Source organism: Lagopus muta, chromosome 1 (genome assembly GCF_023343835.1).
Source record: "Lagopus muta isolate bLagMut1 chromosome 1, bLagMut1 primary, whole genome shotgun sequence".
NCBI lineage: Eukaryota > Metazoa > Chordata > Aves > Galliformes > Phasianidae > Lagopus > Lagopus muta.
The window spans coordinates 44,485,958-44,506,519 of record NC_064433.1 but is presented as its reverse complement, the minus strand read 5'-3'; the positions used below and the strand labels follow the sequence as shown (position 1 = coordinate 44,506,519).

General features: G+C 41.0%; 1 protein-coding gene across 4 annotated transcripts in view; it reads left to right on the top strand.

Annotated features, from left to right (window-relative positions):
- Positions 1-15,149, top strand: part of TMCC3 (transmembrane and coiled-coil domain family 3) — a 119,911-nt gene extending 104,762 nt beyond the window's left edge. For all 4 annotated transcript variants that reach the window (XM_048944038.1, XM_048944048.1, XM_048944053.1 and 1 more), the window contains 3 exons: positions 9,196-10,094; positions 11,052-11,187; positions 13,229-15,149. In XM_048944038.1, the coding sequence (XP_048799995.1) occupies positions 9,196-10,094; positions 11,052-11,187; positions 13,229-13,531 (1,338 nt within the window). In that variant the 3' untranslated portion in view covers positions 13,532-15,149. The remainder of the gene's footprint in view (positions 1-9,195; positions 10,095-11,051; positions 11,188-13,228) is intronic.
- The last annotated feature ends 5,413 nt before the right edge of the window (positions 15,150-20,562 follow it).

Below are 20,562 nucleotides of genomic sequence, written 5' to 3'. Positions count from 1 at the left end.
GAAGTATAGTTCAGCTTAGTTTATCTTCCGAAATTGTCTGAATTGCTATCTCAAATTAATTCAGTTTAATAAACCTAGCTAATTGGGGATGTGTCCTCTAAGGATAGGAATATTTCTGAGATTAGATAAACACTTCGCTGCAGGGTTTTATTCCTCTCTAATTGAGTGAATCTCTTTGATTTCCTTTTCAGTTGGATGAGCTTTCTGCATTTCAGTTTTTTAATTAATTGACATTATCTTACTGGCTTGTGAAAATTCTCTACAATACAGTTAGTCTGTATTGAGATATCCTTTGTAATCTCTGTTAGTATTTTAAAAGTATGGCATAAAAATAACAATTTAATATATGGTTCCTTCAGGACGCTTAACCAAACAGTTCATTTAGAAACTGTTGTCAGCTTCCAAAAGGCTTTTCTTCCCTTGCAACTAACAAACAGGCGATTAGTGCAGCAAATACACCAATTGTTGCACAGCTAATTGTGGCCTCTATATGAATTGGAATGTTCCTGTGGTTGTATTGACCCCTTTGTCAGCCTCTATAACATGAGCAGGATGATTTCTACCCTCATCCCCTAAAATAGAATCATCTATTGGCTGAAAAGTGTCAGCAGTGTGTTTTATGTTGCCTCATCAGTAAAAATAAATAAACAAAAAATAGGAAAGTTTTTGGCTTAAAAAAAAAATGGAACAATAAAATGGTTTAAAGCTCTGCTGTTGTGATCTTCAGGAGATCACAGTTAAATCCATTGACTCTGCAGGGAATTTTGGCACTTGCTGCACTGCGATTAAGATGCTTTCTCTGCAGAGTTCATTCAGAGCACTGTTATGTCTCTGCAGTTCTCTGCCTTTGGCCTCACTAAAGCTATCTGTATCAAGCCTTTGATATCGGGTATAGGAACGCAATTGAAAAAATGTATTTCGTGTATGTGTGCTGTGACAAATAGTCAATGCTTGCTCGTGTGTATGAGTAACTAACCTCTGTAAAAGGAAGTTATTTGTGAAGATACTCAGTAGTTACTGTGGAGAAGGCAACAGAAGGCTCTTCAAAACAGAGAGTAGATTGAAGCATAAGGGCAGTGGTGGGAAGGAGGGGCCTTAAAGTGCTTAGAGCAGCATATCTGATTGCTGCTGATAGCTGGGCATGAAGGCGGCTGGGTTTCTGAACCAAATGGACAAGCATGGCTTGAGCCTCTAACGTCTGAAAGTCAGAGGTGGGACAAAGGTCAGATGTGTGAACTCTTCTTAAAGAGGAATGTGAGCCATATCTGTAAGTTGCCCAGGAGTTCCCTTAATGATGGAAGCTGGCATCTGCTCTCCTTTCCAGGCAGCCCATAGCTGCTAGTCACACTGAGTAGTGAAACAGGCTGTATCTTTTGAGGCTTTTGTATCGAAATGATCTGAAAGTCCGCTGTGTGGACAGAGAGCTGATGATGTAACAGAAGGGTTCTGAGCTTCTCCTTCGTCAGCCCAGTGTGAGAAGAGTGTGCTGAGAAGGAAAATAGGCAAAAAAGGAAGAAGCAAGCTGCTTGAGTGAGTGGCTCAGTTCATGTACAGGACAAGATGTGATTGTTTATGTGCTCAGGATGTGCTGCCACAACATTAACGCAAATGAAAAGATGTTATGCGCGATGCAGCTATTGTTCTGTTGTTTATAGATGGAAGTTTTGTGGCTGTTAAAGCAAACAAAATACCCATGTGTTGGGTCTTCTGCACACGAGGGCCACTGCCTGGATTTGAAGTATTTGTCTCCAACATTCTTTTTTTGTTTAGTTGTAATGTTCCTATAACAAAATACGTTTTATGTAAGTGTTACTGGCTCAAAGCAATTAAAAAAAACACACCATTTATGTCAGATTCTGATTTGAATTTTTGTGGATTGTACTTTTTAATCATACTTACAAAAATATCCATATCATTGTATATTGACAGGTTGGCCATGAGCCAGCAGTGTGCCCTCGTGGCCAAAAAGGCCAATGGTGTACTGGGGTGCATTAAAAAGAGCGTGTCCAGCAGGTCGAGGGAGGTGATCCTCCCCCTCTACTCTGCCCTGGTAAGGCCTCATCTGTAGTACTGTGTCCAGTTCTGGGCTCCCAGTACAAAAAAGATAGGGATCTCTTGGAAAGAGTCCAGTGGAGGGCCATGAAGATGGTGAAGGGCCTGGAGCATCTCTCCTATGAGGAAAGGCTGAGTGAACTGGGTCTGTTCAGCCTTGAGAAAAGAAGACTGAGAAGGGACCTGATCCAGGTTTATAAATATCTGAGGTGTGGGGGCCATAGTGGTGAGGCCAGTTTCTTTTCAGTGGTACATGGAGACAGGACAAGGGGAAACAGACATAAGCTGCAGCACAGGAAGTTCCGCACAAATGTGCGCAAGAACTTCTTTACAGTGAGGTGACGGAGCACTGGAACAGACTGCCCAGGGAGGTGGTGGAGTCTCCTTCCCTGGAGATGTTCAAGACCTGCCTGGATGCCTACCTGTGCGACCTGCTGTAGGGAACCTGCTTTGGCAGGGGGGTTGGACTCGGTGATCTCTGGAGGTCCCTTCCAACCCCTACAGTTCTGTGATTGTATATGCTCTGGGGGAAGGAGGAGTTCATTGGTTGCTGACTGTGAAGTTAGATGTGGAATTTATTTATCTCCCTCCAGCCTAAAATGAGAAACTTTTAGTAATGTTCCCTGAGAATATCCGATATGCTTGCGTGTTTCCAGGAGCTGGGATCTCAGGAAGGGCCTAGGCAATCTGACTGGCAAGTAAAGCAAAATAATTGATTGTGAAAGAGAAAGGACTGGGTTGGGGGCAGGCAGGTGGCCTGCTGTGGCTTAATTAACACTGACCAGATCATCTGTGATGTGAAGCTGGACAATGGGGTGATATGAAGGCAAGTGCACCCTACATCCCTGACGGTGGGAAATCAGGAGGAGATGCTTCACTATGAGAAGTGGTGGTCACGGCAGAGATAAGACTGGATTTTTAAGAAATTCTCATTCATAGAAAGGAGTTTAGTAAAATTGAGCATGTATGGAGCAGGCTCTCCAGGATATTTCACGCTGTTCTGGAAGTTTTCGTTCTTGCCACCTGTTTCAACACAAAGAATAAAAAAAGGCTCCTTTTGAATGGAAGAGGAAGAAAATCTATGGGAGCTATAGTGGTGCTGGAATGGATGAAACGCTAAAACGAGTTGAATAATGAATTGGGAAGAAGGCATGCTGAATGCCTTGCGTCCTTCTTCAAAGATCTGCCATCCCTGTGCTGATTCATACTGGCAGTGTTTTGAGGGATTTGTGTCAGGTGAAAGATGCTCTCCTTCATGGGGAGCAGGAATCTCACAAGCACCGCTGTAGCGTCTGGGGCTGTGAGACCCCTCTACCTTTCCATTAATTGCTATGGAAGCCTGAGATGAAAAGAGCATAGACACAAAGATGACATTTATTTTGATTTAAGAAGCTAGGAGACAATGAACATTTGTTAATGGTCCTCATCTAAACAGACTCGAAGCAGAGCAGTTAATTATGTAATGTGGAGCTCGCCTCTTACCCTTGTAGGAAACTTACTAGCATAGTAACTTTGAGTGTGAGTGTTAGTTCATCTCTGTTTTGTTGTCCTTTGCCAAGTCGGTGATTTGGCATTGACTGCTACACAACAAGTAGAGGGTGATTGGTGAATTTGTCTGGGCACAGAAGTTGTTTGTACTGAAGCTAATTTGCTTGTGTCGGCTTTATGCTGTGGAACAACCTGGAATAGGGCTCATGGTAGGTCGTGAATGAGGGGACTTTTCAGTGCATGTTGTGTTTTGAAGGATTTGGTGTTAGTCATCAAGCAGAAAACGGCTTCTTCCCTCCATTGTTCTCACGCTGTTGATTTAATTGGAAGCAATACTGTATCTAAATGCTTAACTCAGGCAAGCAGTGACCCAGCTAATTTGGCCTTAGTTCTTTCCTTTAATGAGAAACTGGATGAGAGGTTACTTTGTACTTTCAATAAGTGTCCAAGGCTGCTGGCTACTGTGCCTCAGTGTGATGCCACGCTCCTGAAACAGCCTTGGAGCTCCCCAGCTTTTGAATACTGAAGCCCAAATATCTGCATAAGGGTATTTGGGGCTGCTTTAAAAATTTCTTTGCTGCAGCTACAGATTGGAAGTGGAATAAAAACAAGTAACTGACCCCCTCTGGTAATGAGATTAGCTTTCTAGGAAATGCTTTGTGCCAGTGGTGAATTTGGTGTTGGCCAGACTTTGGCAGGAGCCAGACTTTGACTGTGACCTGAAATAAACCCCCTGTGTTCTGGTGGGAGCTCCATACAGCTTTAATGTTTGTATTTTGACAGGCAGTAGAGGAACTGTTGATGATGAAGGAACTGTCTTTCATATTAATTGACTCCTGTATTTTTTGGGTGGTCTCAGACTAGTCATTTAACACCTGGATCTCTGATTTCCCTAGGAAAGAGCAGAAGCAACATTTACTGTCTGTCCTCATTCCTGCATTCTTAACTCCATGTGACTTGTTATAATATATTAAGTGCAGCTACTTCTGGATGTTATAAGTAAGCAGCTTTTTAAGAAACAAAAAATCAAGAAGGTGTTTCGCAGTGAGAATACTGCACAGCAATAATTCTGTGCACTGATTTTTATATAAATTAAAACCCTTGATGATAATCAAGTGCAGGTTTGAGACATCCATGAAGAATTCTTCTCCTGTGGATTTTAGAAGGAGCGCTGAATTTGTAAGCAATGGGTAAAATTGCCTTCCCAAACACATTTCTGCTTTGAGAATATGCTGACAACTAAGAAGAGTTCAACTGCATGTTCTTTTAGCCATCGGAACCACTGTTCTTCTGGTGTATGGATGGTTCCTGACAAGAAAAAGAAAAAATAATTAGTCCTGATAATCTTTGCTGCTGTTGCTAAGCCCTAAAAAGCTTTAGAGCTGCTCTTATCCTATTTTGCATGTTTCTTGCAGATTTTTTTTTTTCTTCTAAACACTGATCAGGTATTCCTCTAAAATTCTTAATAACTTTAAGTTGTCATCTAAGCTTTTGCTTAGCTTGCACAGCTGTGGCAGGTGACAAGGCAGTACAACAAATGAACAAAACTAAACCTTTGAACTGAGCCCAGATGAATAAGACTATCACTTGGTATCTTCGTGGTTTGCAGTTGTTAGTGATGGGACCTGCAGGTGTGTGCTTTCTGCAGTTCCCATCCTCGTGGTGCCCTTTCCCACAGACACCTATGAGTTTAAAATCTTACCCATGACATTGGGGCACGTTGGTCCTTTAGGGCTTGTGGTTTGCCTGGCCTGCCTGTGTGAGCTTTACTTTAGCAGATGGTGAATGAGAAAACCGGTGTATCATCAAAATGCTGATACAATCCTTACCCTTTCTTCTGTGCTTGTGGTTTTTAAAGCACTGTTGTGCTCTGAATGCTTCTTCATGAATGGCAGGTTGCCTTTAACCCACTGCCACTTTCTCCCCTTGTGCTCAAGGGGATGGTTTGGTTGTGGCTCTCCTGTGCCCTTGGTGAATTCTTGGTCCCATCTTAAGGTAGGAAAAACTTCTAGCATTTTATTTGGGAATCTCGACTATTCTAAACTTCACAGAATTTAAACTGAGCCTACAATTGTTTTGCTTATTTCAGAAGTAGATTTACCACGTGCTCTACCTTTCCCTGCATGCAAAAGCAATGAGTCTGAGCTGATGTAATCCCTTGACACTCTTGTTTTTCTTTCCCTATTGCTGTTATGACCTTGAGGTTCCAGGAAGGCGCGGGGATGAAGGCAGACCTTGCTGACCGTTGGAAACTCCAGTGAGGGAGAGGACATGAGGGAGAAGGGATCCGATTGGGCTTATATCCAATTATTACAGTGTATTTTTAGAGTATTTTGTACTCAGGAAGTAAACATTCATTGCTGTGTAGAGGTTAGAAATGGACCCACCCATTCTTGGAAGTACGTACAGCTTGTCCTCAGTAATATCAGTGATGGATCTGTCTTGTGTATATATGCAAGTCAGTGATTTATTATAGTGTGCTTTTGTGCCAAAGCTTATTAAAAAATGTCTTTGGTTGTTTCAGGAAACTATTGTTTTATGCTCAGCTTTTTCCCTTCGCTGTTCAAACCCAGTAAATGCATTTAAAGAAATATCTGCAATATGGGATGCAAATCTTGTATCAAGCAGCTTTTCAGCTGTTTGCCTTGGTTGCTTTTCTTCCCTGTGTTCTGTGTAAATCTATTTTTGTGTAATTTAAGTGCATGTTTTAGCTACCATAACAGTATTATGAATATTGCCACTTCAAAAAATGGTAACTGTTTTTTCCACTATAGTTATAGATCTAAGACTTGTTCAATAATAATAATAATAAATACAAAAAATTGAAGTTAGTGTTGAGCCACCTGTGACTTTTGTTACCTTTCAAATTAGATGTTGTAATAATATATATGAAATGCCATCCCATCCATGTGTTGCATTTGTGCTTAATACAAAAGTGAGATGGCATCACTGAAACAACATGATATTAAATCATATATGTTTCTGTATCTACAAACAACTTGTATCCCTTTTCAATAATTAAGCACATGGCTCAGTATTAATTATTTTAAGCAAAGTGGTAAAATGCAGAGCTATGAGGCTACAGTATTGGTTTAATCCTTGGAATAGACTCCAAGTCTTAAGTATCACCATTAACTAATATTCTCCTGAAGAAACTGTGAAACCTAGAGCTGTTCAGTTGGCATTGCTTCCAAGCATCCATTTATTTTGGAGGTTAGAAAATGTGAACTTCTACTTCATCTGCTTTTTACCACTGCCAGATCCCAGCTCTGCTAGGGACCCTTTCACATCAGCAATGCCATAGTTGGAAAGGCAAGCAGGCTGTTCTAGTTTAATAAATTCACACAGAAGAGGCTTAGCAACAAAATATACTTCTCTACCAGGAGCCTGCCAGTTTCTTGTAAGTTTTTATGAAGATGGAATTTAAAAGCCTCATCAGCTTATGAAGTAAACACATCACATTTGGTTGGGGTGGGAAGTGTCTTGAGGGCTTTATTAGTTTCTTGTGCAAGTGTTGATGAAGTGCTTTTTATTTGTGAAGTAGATGCTGTTGGCTGTGGCCAGCTTGACATCGTGCTGGTTTCCTGAGAAAGCAATTTGTGGAGGGGAAAAAAAAAAAAGAAACATTAGGGAAAGAAGATTGATGGACTTTCAGGCCATTGTAAGCAGTTTGTTTAATAATCATAGAATGGCTTGGATTGGAAGGGACCTCAGAGATCTGGTTCCAGTCCTCCTGCCATGGGCAGGGTCACCACTGACTAAATCAGGCACTAGATCTGGCTGCCCAGGGCCCCGTCAAACTTGGCCTTGAACATCTCCAAGGATGGGGCATCCACAGCTTCTTTGGGCAGCCTGTGCCAGTGCCTCACATCCCTCTGAATAAAGAATTTCTAATCTGATTTAATTTTCCCTCTTTTAGTTTAAAACCGTTCCCCCTTGTCCTATCACTATCTACACCCTATTCACCTCCTTATGTTATCTTGCTGTGATGACTCTGAGCAGTGCAGAAGCAAAACAAAACAAACCCAAAGACAACTAAACCAACCAGCCCCATAGTCCTCGGTAATAAAAGGGTAAGAATATAAAGCAAGAGCAGAGATGGTCTCGTCTCTGAAATGTTCAGGGACAGATCCAATTTTATAGTTGTGTTACTTCCTTCATGTTTGTAACTCATCACAGTGGATGCAGGGTGAGGTTAGCTGTTGTGGTCAATCTGTGCGTGATGCGTGTCCCTCGGTGGGGTACCATGTCTTGTTCCTCAGTCTCTTTTAAGAGCAGTAAAGGAATGCTGGAACAAATTCCCAGAAGGGCCACTAATACTGCCCAAGGTTGGGAAAACAAGCCTTGCAGCAATGTTTAATAATGGTTTTGGTTTCAAGAAAGTAAGTTGAGTGGTGATGTCTGCATAGGTATGCGTGCAGAAATCTTGCAAAAAGGAATTCCTTGCTAAGTAGTGTGTTGGGAGTCAACCTTTAATGCAGTGTGTCAGGTCTTCTGAAGCAGAGTCATCAAACATTTCATAAATGCATCTTTAAAATGTATGCTTGAATACAGGTTCCTGTTCTGTCTCTGCAATGGTCTTGCCCAAACAACAACAATAACTCTGATGTTAAATCTCTGAAAACAAATTATGACCAGAGCCTTTGTTAAGCAGTCTCTTTGGCTAAAGTGTTGCGGCAGCTTGAGTGAAATGCACCTTCTTTGTCAGAGAGGTTTATATGAGAAGATACCAGAGATGAAACTAATCTGGTCAGGCCATTCTTGTCTCACTGGCTCTTCTGTGGCTTTGAGTTTATAGGAGGAGATACTCTGTGTGTTTTTGATCAGACTATCTTGCCTTTCTTTTAAAAAAGGTGAATAATCCATGGTGCTGATTTTGTGACCATGTTGACTAATTATTTTGGTTACACTGCCTGGGATCGTTGTTAAGGTGTGTGGATCCTACAGTTGAGTGAGTGCAGTTTTCTTTCCTGAGTTTCTTTTGGTAAATCCCAACTGGTGAGTTTGATATCAAAACAGATCAAGTTGTTAGACATCTTCATCAAGTGTGGGAAGTCAACTGTGGGCCAGTTCCTTCTCTGTGATGTCTGCACTAAAAGCCAACAGCTGCTTCCTGCTGAAGCGTTCTGTACATTTTCAGAAGTGTTCTGCCAGGTGTGCAAAAACTTCTGAGTGTGATGAACTTGAATGGGAGGAGCATTTATCAAAAAGAGGCTTTATCCTGGTAAAATATACTGTTCCCTGTAGAATGAAAGATCTATTTACCGACTCTATCAGTATGTGACCATTTCTATGAGAACAATAGAGCAATTAACAGTTGTGATCTCTCTGAAGTTCTTAATATTAGTATTTAGGAACTTCTCCTAATCAGGTATTGTTCTAATTTTGTAGTGAACTGTATATGATTTTGAAGAACTGTACTTGCATAATTTTTGCTCTCATTAGTCTTGCTTTTTTTCTTTTTAATGGAGATGAGGCAGTTCCTTGTTCTGTTTTTCAGTCTAGGCAAAATGAGAAAAATGCTTCCAATTACAATGAAACTTGCTACAGTAAAATACCTTGCATTCTCTACTTGCTATAACTACATGTAGAAACAGAAAGTGGGATTTCAAAAATAAAATTCACGCTCTGTTTGTCTCTTTTCTCTCTCCTCAGGTGGAAAGACATGACATGAATACTCTCAGTTTGCCACTTAACATTCGCCGTGGAGGCTCTGACACCAATCTGAACTTTGATGTACCAGATGGAGTCCTAGAGTTTCACAAAGTCAAACTCAGCGCAGATAGCTTGAAACAGAAAATCCTCAAGGTTACAGAACAAATCAAAGTCGAACAAACCACTCGAGATGGAAATGTGGCTGAGTACTTGAAACTGGTAAACAGTGCAGACAAGCAACAGGCTGGACGCATTAAACAAGTCTTTGAGAAAAAGAACCAGAAATCTGCCCACTCCATTGCCCAGCTTCAGAAGAAGTTAGAGCAATACCACAAAAAGCTCAAGGATATTGAACAAAATGGATCTTCCAAAAGTACTAAGGATACTTCCAAAGATAATTTGAAAGATATTCAGCATGGAAAGCCTCGTAGCTCTGGGCATGGAACAGAGAGCAACAAATCGAGCGTGCCAGGTGTATCTTTGACACCGCCTGTCTTTGTTTTCAGCAAGTCAAGAGAGTTTGCAAATCTGATCCGAAACAAATTTGGTAGTGCTGACAACATCGCTCATCTCAAAAACACCCTGGAGGAATTTCGGCCAGAAACGAGCTCTAGAACCTATGGGGGCAGTGCCACCATTGTTGCCAAACCAAAATACGTTAGCGATGACGAATGCTCGAGTGGCACCTCTGGCTCGGCAGACAGCAATGGAAATAATTCATTTGGTCCTGCCACAGCTGGTGCCCTGGACAGCCAAGGAAAGCTTTCTATGATTTTGGAGGAACTAAGGGAAATAAAGGAAACTCAGTCCCAATTAGCTGATGACATAGAGAATTTAAAAACGCAGTTTAAGAGAGACTATGGCTTTATTTCTCAAATGTTACAGGAGGAAAGATATAGGTATTTTCTTTTAATTGTTCTCTCAAAATAAGTTTTATGGGCATAGAAGCTATTTGAAAAATGTGAGGTGTGTGCTTGTGTGTATGTGATACTTCAGAAGTAAAAGGAAAAAATAATTCCAGCTGATACCTAGTACTAAAATGTTCCACATCTCCCAATAACTGCCTTACTGAAACTGACAGCTGGCTTACAGCTGTGACATCTTTAGTGCTGAGTACCTTGTGCAAACACTTGTGAGGCACAATGCTATCTAGTGGACACAAGGGCACAGTTTACACAGGTGTGGTGTAATTTTAAGTGCTGAAGCACAACCTCCTTTTGCATTTGTTGCTTGTAATTAACTCCTTTCTCACTGTGGGAAGTGAGACATGTTCTACAGAGGGTTTGCACCTGCTGTACCTTTATGCCATTTGTGCCAACAGAAGTATTTGTCTGTGTGCTAAACCAGGTCACAGATTGACAAAAAAGGTTTAGCTTTCTACTAGTTTAGTTGATTTACCATGGAGAGATGTGCCAGAACGGGCTGTATGTGAGCTATAGGACTTTACAGCTGTGACTCAGGGGGGATCCAGGGAAAAGCATCACTGCTGGTGAGTTGTTAGCTGGCTCAAGCTTACTTAAGAAACCGCATTTTATTGTCTTAATGAACAGTGAAAAATATGAAATGTGAATTGGGTAATTTCTGCCACTGCCTTATTGTTATATAATTCACCAATAATATGCAGATATTTGTTCTTTAATATGCACTGCCAGCAAGGAACACTCACAGAAAGCTTTTGTTTGTCGAGTAAGTGCTTTTAAAGTGTTTCCAATAATGCTACTGATTTCTGTAGTGCTTTCTAATGCCAATTAGATGAATCGATAATACTGAGAAGTTCTAAAAATGTGTGATTGTTTTCTTGATTTAGCATTACTTGAATAGAAGGCACTAAATTTAGACCTTTTTTTCTTGAAAAGATATGAAAGATTGGAAGACCAATTAAATGATCTCACTGATCTTCATCAACATGAGACAGCAAACTTGAAACAAGAGCTAGCCAGCATAGAGGAGAAAGTGGCCTATCAGGCATATGAGCGATCACGAGACGTTCAGGTACTTTTTTATGCTTATTAAACTTCTAACATTTTCTGTAAATCTTGTACAGTAAAGCATTTGCATCATTCTATATCCTTATATGTAAAACTGTGAGGAAAGACCTAAGCCCTGTTTTCTATTTTAAGGTGAAACTTCAGCACCTTTCAATTAGTGATACAGTCTCCACTTGTTACGACAGACTCAGAATTTTACCTGTTGGAATTGAGGATACAATATAGGCAGGCTTGTGGATGAAGAATGGGCAGTGTTCTAATTTCTTGCACCAAAGGAGGGAGGATTTGAGTCTATTCACACTGTCTTAACACAAACCTCTTGCTCAGACTTTCTCCAATATGTAGTTGTATTACAAGACAACGTTTATAATAAATTGAGTTTAAAGTGAGAAGAGAACTGATAGATTTGCAGATTTGTCATTATAATGTAAGAATTTTAACCTGTGGTTACAGCGGCCCCTCTAGTCAAAGCAATATGGTGTGTTCAAACCAATGTGTTATAGTCTTGTCTGCCTTCAGTCAAAAACCACTAACGTATTCAGGTTTGTCATGAACACTATGTAATTATATACTTCAATATTTACATGCAATATAAGTGTTGGTATAATGCATAATACTTCTATCTGAAGTCTGAGGAAGTGGTGAATGCCTTACTTTTAGGTTTTCATTCACTGATGAATGAGGAGTGCTCAATGACTCTCATCTTACAGGCTCAGATTGTGAACAAGAACTGTTCTGTACATGCCTGTGCTCACATCGCTAAGTGTAGCGCAGGCAGCAGGCCAGGAGCAGGAAGATTAGCCTCTTTCCTGGTTGATAAGAAAAGGCTGAGAACAATCTTCTGTGTACTAATTCCTACAACTGAGAAAGGAACCTGTCTTTTGTAAATGGCCGTTTTTTGCTGACTTCGGTGACTGACCGGTCTCACAGTAAGCCATGAGAAAACGGATCCAGTCAAAGAGCTAATAGCTCTGCATGCAGTGTGTTAGTTGTTTTTTTACATGGAATGTTGGATTGAATCAATTTACTGTGAGATCAGGAGAACACTCCTTCCAGCCCAAGGAAAATGACTGGAGTTTGAGACTGGGAAGGAAGTAGGGATGCTGGAGCATACGTTCTTCCTTCTATGCAGTGTTGAAAGGTTACACCAAGTTGATCCATCTCATGAAACGAGCCTTACACTGTGTCATACAATGGTGCCCAAGTCACAACCCAAGTAAGAAGTGGCATTTAGGCAAGTCAGTGAAGCAGCTGGATGTGTTTACATGAGAAGTTTTGTGTGTGGGGGACTGATTCAGCAGCTGTTTGACTCAAAGACCATTTTTAGTCCACTCCCAAGCAGAGGAGCAGAGTCTACTTTCTTTAGAACAAATTGTGAAGTGGAATATATCATGATATATCATGAGAGAGAGAGAGAATGCTGGACAGGTATCGCTACAGATGTCTCCACTGCATGTTGTTCACTTGAGGTGTGGATGAATGAGCCTTGACACTGTGACAGAGTGAGGAATCAGTAAGATGCTGAGAACTCAGACCTAGCACTGTACTGTTGGTGGCTTTGAGGACAAAAGTATTGTACACCAGAGAGGTGGCCTAAGTCAAATGTTGCACAGTAATTTAATTAGTATCAGAGCAAGCCTTTACTACTGTAATGCTTTCTATAGTCTATGCAAAGAAAATTACTTTGACACTGTTTTAATGCAGTCAGTTGCCATGGCAACAACTTTCCCAGTACTTTTTCTCATCAGTATATACATGACACGTTATCGTGAGCATTAGAGCTATGATAATTTTTCTCAAGCATGAAGAATGGAAATACGATATTTTGGACAGTGTTGTCAGACTTAATTATGCCCAAATAGGCAGTGATGCATAGAAGTAGATAAATATGTATGTTTACTTTTAAATGAGTTGGTGTTTCATTCAAGTTTTAGCTGTCTATTATAAATGACACTTTCTAATCTAGATGATGGATGATCCTGCTGCTAAAACAAGAAGCGCTGTGTGGAACAGAGCTGCCCTGATTCTTGTTTTTCTATCTCTAGGAAGCCTTGGAAACGTGCCAGACCCGGGTTTCAAAACTGGAGCTCCATCAGCAGGAACAGCAAGCACAGCAAACTGAAACGGTTAATGCCAAAGTGCTCCTGGGGAAATGTATAAATGTTATCTTGGCCTTCATGACTGTCATCTTAGTGTGCGTTTCTACTATTGCAAAGTTCATTGCTCCTATGATGAAGAGCCGTTTTCATATCATCTGCACTTTCTTCGCAGTGACACTGCTGGCAATATTTTGCAAGAACTGGGATCATATCATTTGTGCCATAGAAAGGATGATTATACCAAGATGAAGCTGCTGGTCTAGCTGTTGGTTTTTTTTTCTTCCTCTCTGTTTTTAAGTGCTGTGTGTTTACAATTTTTTTTTGTCAGTTTAAATGTGCGGACTGAATGAAGAAGCCTACAAAGACTCCCGGATTGTAAGGTGTAAATATGTAAATGTGTACTTGTTGGCAGTCAGTAGACTGTTCAGTCAGATTGTGTCAAACTGGGCCGTGTCTGTGATGAGCCGCTATCTTGTGTCAGTCTTCTGCCTTAATCCAACCAGTTGTCCACTCTACAAGCCTGTGACCACAGAAGATGGTGGGATGCTCTGGGAGGGATCCAAGCCACTGCAAGTGTGAGGTGTTCTTTTCACTGGACTGGAGTGCAAGGAGTGTGATCACAAGGAAGCACATCACAGCGTGTATCAGCCCTTTTAGATAAATCATTTTCTCTCTGAATCCAGCTACCAAGATAAGCCAAACTGTACAGTATTAATAATTCTCGTTTCTAAATTAATGGGTGATGATACATGGAGTTTCCAGTTTTCAGGAGCAGCAAAACCTGTGATGCTTCTGCTAGTAACTCTTTGCACAAAGAGTTTATTGCTCAAAAATTAGGCCGCTGATGACTAGTGACCACAATTAGCAGTTGTTCTGTTGTCCCTTATCACTCTCAAGAAAAACGTGAATGTGGCACAAAAGCTTACAAAGATGAAGAACTGAATTAAGTAAATCTCCAAGCCACTTCATAAAGGAGTGAGGGAGCAAGTGTAACTCATGGGTATATTTCCGTGCAAAGAAAAGTGCTCACTTGCTTCAGGCACTGAGAAAGGCAACATTTAGATTAGCCTTTGCTAGCTCTGAATTGTTGGGGTTTCTTAGCTGAATGCAGAGCAGATATATAGTGGGACTCTGGCTACAGTGGATTTATTTTCCCTTATGTCAGATTAAACAGTGCAGAAGAAGCATGAGGGAACTGATCCTTAGGGGAGCAGGGAGTTAAACTTCTGTAAATAGACAAACACTGTGCAGACTCTCTTAACAGACATTCCTGAAAATAATGTATTATCGTACAGTGCCATACTAGGAGACAGGGTTGGGTTTGTTTTCTTACTAGAGATTATTTTGTTTAGGAACTGCGGGAAAAAAAATCCCCAAAATCCTCTGCTTGGCTCTCAGCTATCGTGTAGAACAGGATCTTTAATAAAAAATAAAATAATAATAATAAAAAAAAAAACAACAAAACAACCAACAGAATGCTCCTCTGCTCTGTATTAAATGGGGGAAAAAATGTCTCTAGTTATTTGATGTTCAGTGTTACTTACTTTTGAATTAACTGTCATTACGATTTCTTTTTCAGTTGTGGTATTTGTTATGCCGTCTTTACAGAAGGGGTAGAAAGGGAACTACTTGAGTGGGTGCAGTTTGTTTTATTTTTACTTGATCACAATTACTCAATAGGTGGTGTAGAAATTCAGCAATCTTTATTCTGAGGAACAGGGAGGCAGCAGAAGAGCTTTGACATTTCTTGACTGCTGGATTATCAGTGAATACAGTTACCTTTTTGTGTCTTCGGGGGCTGAAGAAAGGACAGAATTAACTGCATAAGTAATGATATGACTTGGCATTAAAAAAAAAAAAAATTAAAGCACTATAAAGGTCATTAAAAAATTCTTTGTATGTGCAATAGCTCAAGGAAGGATGGTACCTGGCCTGCAGGCACTGGTAGCAGATCAGATCAGGCGCACCCATGTTCATAACAGGGCCTTGTCCAATCTTCTGAGGAAGGTGGAGTGGAAAGCAGAAGTCCTGCTGCAAGTGGCATCACATCATAAAGCCCAAATGTACCAATGGCCTCTGCTGTGGCTGGAAAAATTATTAGATACATTCTTCCTTTTTTTTTTTTCCCCTCTTTGCCTTTACCTCTGTATTCCCTGCAGATGAGCATGACAGTTGTGTTATGCATAAACCTTCTTTGCCTTAATTGCTGCACATGTTCCTGCTGCTGCTTGGTGCAGGAAGGCCTTTCTTCCCACTTCTATTAACTCATTTTGGCACAGTGCACAGCAGCAAGCCTGCAGCCCCCCTTCCAAGTATCTGCTCTTGGCCTCCTTTCTCAGCCAGCTGATTAACTGAGATTGCCTCCACTGATACAGCTCATAAACTTATCTTCACAGGGAGGTCTGTTTACAATTCTAAAAAGATTAAAAAGAGGGGGAAAAAATGTTGCTCTTTTCTGGCCCTTACATCACGAGAGAGGATTTCCCTTGGTTTCTTTTTATGCCCTTTTGATGTATGTGAGACTTCTTTGGTCTTTTCTACTCTTTCAATATAATTTGTTCCCATCTTCATTTTTAAAAAGGCAAATAGTATATTTTAAATTTGTACTTTTCATTTCTTTAGATAATGCACGTGCTTCTAGTCAGAGTCCATTGCTTTCTGAAGCCACTTGCTAAATTACAAATAATCCCTATGACTCTTTGTTCTCATTTCCCCAGACCACAAGCATCTCCATTTGTTAAAAAAAATAAAATAAAATTAAAAAAAAAAAAAAAATTACAACCCCCCCCAACAACAAAAACATGAGAATGCTGGAGGTGATCATCAGAAATGCATGAGTCTTGATGATGGTGCTCTTCTGCCTTCCTTATTATAACCTTCTGCCTTCTGGTTGGGCTGTTCAAGAAATCACTATCCAGCATTTTGTCATATGGGTTCAGAAGAGTACATGCAGAAGAAAGGGATACCGTGCATTGTTAATTTTACTTAAAGACTTCTTTGCCTGATGCACAATTAGATGTTTTGACAGATGAAACTCCCTGTGCTGGTATATGTAGTTAAAAATGAAACATCAGGTAGTCATCATGTCTTGCAACAAAGGCAGTTGGTACATACCGAGGATGCAAAGGTTTTCTGCTCCAAGGTCATCCCGTTACATCACTGGAAGATGTCCTCAGTGCAAAATGAAGGTAGAACATAAAATCAATGGGCCTATGAAAGATTGCTCGCTATCCTGATAAAGTATCTGGGGCCAAATTGGAAACAGAAGGGCCTTGCATTTCTGTATTAGCTTTTATCTGACAGGGGATGCAGAAAAAGCTGTAAGCTCTGAGTAATGTTACTTACAGAAATTAAACAACCCTAATGGATAAACGGGCACAGCACTTCTCTGGGTTATTTCCCTGCTGTATTTAAATTGCTGGGCGATCTGACATGCATCAAGAAATTAAGCAAGATGTGAAGGGCAAAAGGCAGGCTGCAGTGCGAGGAGCTCTGCCAAGCTGGTTTCCACCTGAAAGGCAGGCCTCCCCTCCTGCCTTCACCTGTTTCTTACCTTTTGCTGACATGGGTGTGTGTTGCAGAGAGAAGCTCGTTTAACTTCTCAATCAACTGACCGTGTTCTGTCAGGACATCGTGAGCTTTTCTGTTCTACAACACATTAAATGTCATTCTTAGTATACCTACTGCACTTACTCATTGTCAGTCTCTAATAACTCCCACTCTACAAAAAATTGCCAGTGTCTTTTCTGCCTGATGCTGCCTGGTAGTCAATTATTTCAGTTCCCTTTGATGTTGTTCTCTAAATGAAATGTCTTTAAGTTAATTTTTAATGCCTGTCCTTATGGTTTAATTTCAAAACACCTGTGTTATGCAGTGTCTCTCCTGCAGAACCATTGCACATGGACCTGGCACCTGCTGCGTATGAAGGATCTTTAAAAGCCAGTGTTTTTCTTTGAACAAAACCACAAACGTTTATCTGGGGACTAGAAATAGAATAGGTGAAGCCAAATTGCTGCAGCAAAGATACAATGACTGGAAGTTGAAGCTGGGTAAATCCAATGTAAACATAGTTTAGCGATCATTAAGAGTTACGAGCTAATTGTTAGCTACAGAATAACTCAGACAAGAACTCAAACATTTTAAGGTCAAGTGGAATGGTGTTGTTCAAGGAGGAATCAGTCCAGGCTTATGCTTGATCCAAAGTCAACTACATAAAGAAAAGTAGTGCTTTCTGGAGTTAAAATTGATGAACAAGAGATAATCTGGGAAAATAAAACAAAACAAGTTTGTGGTTCATCCAGCTGGTAGGGGATTTTGGAAGCCATCTCTACTGTGATACAGATATATTAACTTGGGATTCAATGGTGCAGCAGAAGGTAAACACAGATTAATGTAATTAAACGCTTTAATTTGGATAACATAATTTAATCACTTCTGAAAGTCCAGCTAGGAACTACAATCAGGCAAGTTTACTCTCCTCTTTTTTAATCAAGCAAATATTTGTCAATTGGTTTTTTTTGTGTTTTTATTTTTTTAGTGATGACAGTAGTCATGCCAAAATTTGGCCTTTAATTATATTGCTCCCATTTAAAAGGCAACAGTTGATAAGAGCCTTGTTTTCAAATGAATGAATGAAAGTTTGAATGGTCTCTGATGCTGGATAGAATCCAGGAGAAAGAATCAGACCATTTCACATTACAGCAATGAAAGACTAGGAAAATTCCAACATTAGTTAATGGAATTGTATATTGTCCCTAAAAAAAAAGAAGTGGAGTTGATGCTGTGTGTAAAGACTGCATGAGGACTGTCAGATGATCTTGTACAGCTGATTTGCTTTATGCATAGCATATGAAGTTGCACTGTTGTTGGAAAGTTTTGCACAAAGCCTCATTCCTTTCCTTCTTTTTCTCTTTCCTTCACCAACACCCCCAAGAAAGCTTGGCCTGTTAATCTTAACCTGTACCAGAAATTGTCTGTTTTAATTGACTAGAGTTAATTGTCTCAATGTGCAGTTTCCAATGTTTCTCATAGCGTACTCACTTTATGCTCCACAGTGGAAAGATGCAACTATAAAAACGTAATTTTTGTACATTTTGTTGTGTAGTCATGACTGCCTCTAAGGTGCCACTGACTTTTTTTTTTAATAAAACATATTTACATTTATTTGATGATGGAAGTTGTCTCTTAAACTTACTGTCTGATCACTCTGCCTCATATTGATTTCTCTTTGTCAGTAGCAGTGCTAGTGAACTGAAAGAAAGCTTTAAAGTACTGAAGAATCTGAGCATTGTGCTCTCTTGCAGTTCTGATCCAACTGATTATTTGAATTGTATTTACATCTGTGCCATAGTAGATCTGTAAACATCACAAGAGATATCATCCTGCTATTCTCAGAGCTTGTGTGAATCTGTTCTGCAAACATGATGTTATTGTGCCAAGCAGCTGGACTCACTTTGGATTACTTTTTTTGGAAAACAGAATTTGAAACCAAAGCCAAATTTTTTACGCTATTGTCAGAAATCTTGGTCATGTGCCGCAAAATCTAATATGTGATGTGCCTAATAGCAAATGTCGCTGACATGAAGCAAAGCATTTATATTTCCTTTTCACAAAGCAGAGTTTCTGTCATCTGGCACTGGCAGCCAGTAGCAGTGATCTTATTTTTACACCCTAAATGGAGAAGGAATAGTGCAGTAACAGTGTTTTGCCTTGGGCTCATGCTGTACTTCCTATAGCTTTCTATTCCTCCCATTCAGTTGCTCCTAGGTCACCTGCAGACTGGTCTTGTCATGCTGAGTCTCATGCAGATGCCTGGAACTCAACTTCTATATTAAGACTAACTCAATTCACAAACAGCAGGGTCCACCCCAGCTGCTAATAACTTCTGCCCTTTTCTGAGATGAGCTGAACAACCCCTGCTAACACGCCAACAAACTAGTCATAAAAACAGCGTCTCACTCATCATCTGCTCTGAGCTGCTCGTTTCTTAGGTTTTGAAGAGTGCATAGCACACTCTGGCCAAGTGTTTTCACAGAATCACAGAATATCCTGAGTTGGAAGGGACCCACAAGGACAACTGAGTCCAACTCTGGACTCCACATAGGACCACCCAAAATCAAACCCTGTGTCTGAGATTGTTGTCCAAACACTCCTTGAAATGCAGGAGCTTGGAGCCACAGCCACTGCCCTGGGGATTTTGTGCCAGTGCCCACCACCTGCTGGTGAAGAACCTCTTCCAAACCCCCAACCTGACCACAACCTGACCCAGCTCCATGCCATTCCCTTGGGCTCAGAGAGCAGAGCTCAGCGCTGCCCCTCCGCTCCCTGCAAGGGGCTGCAGCTGCCATGAGGCCTCCCCTTAGCTCCTCTGCTCTGGGCTGAGCAAACCAGGGCCCTCAGGTTGCTCTCAGGTTCTTCACCATCTTTGTAGCCCTCCTTTCGATATTCTCTAATAGTTTTATGTCCTCTGATACTGTGGTGCCCAAACCTGCACCCAGTGCACCCCAGAGCCAGGGCTGCCCCATCGTAGGTGCAAAATTCAGCACTTACTCTTCTTCATGCAGATGGGGGCCACACTCCAATTTGTCAAGATCTTGGTGCAAAGCCTCTCTGCCCTCAAGGGAGTCAACACTCCTCCCAGTTTAGCATCATCTACAAATTTAGTTAATATAACTTTCAGATCTTTATTGGAGTAATCAATGAAAACATTAAAGAGAACTGGTTCAAAAATAGAGCCCTGTGGAATCCCATTAGTGCCACCTAGGGCAACTCTCAGGCCATAGCCTCCCCTTGCCCAACACAGCCATGTTTTGGTTCTCATGGGACATTCGTAGGGTCACATTGCCATGGCTTGGTCACAAGCCACCTCCTGACAAATACAACCACTATAAACAAGCCACTGTCAAAGTAGCGACTGACAACAGAACACCAGTCTCTACCCAACTTGTGCAATTATCTGACACAAGGAACAATTTAAAGTCCCTTCCCACCCAGTGCAGGCCGTTGTGGAGGTGGATCCATCCTCCTCCACCGAAGAAGTTTCTGCTTCAGAGGAGCAGCAGCGAACCAGAGCCAATGGATGTTGATCCACCTGATGGTGACGCTGAGCCCTTGGAGGTTGACCTACCAACGGAGGTGGTGGAGTTGCCGTCCCTGGCAGTGTTCAAGAGGCGCCTGGATGAGGAGCTACGAGATATGGGTTAGTAGCTTGTGGTACTAATAGGAATGGGAGGGTGGTTGGACTAGATGATCTTGCAGGTCGTTTCCAACCTTGTGATTCT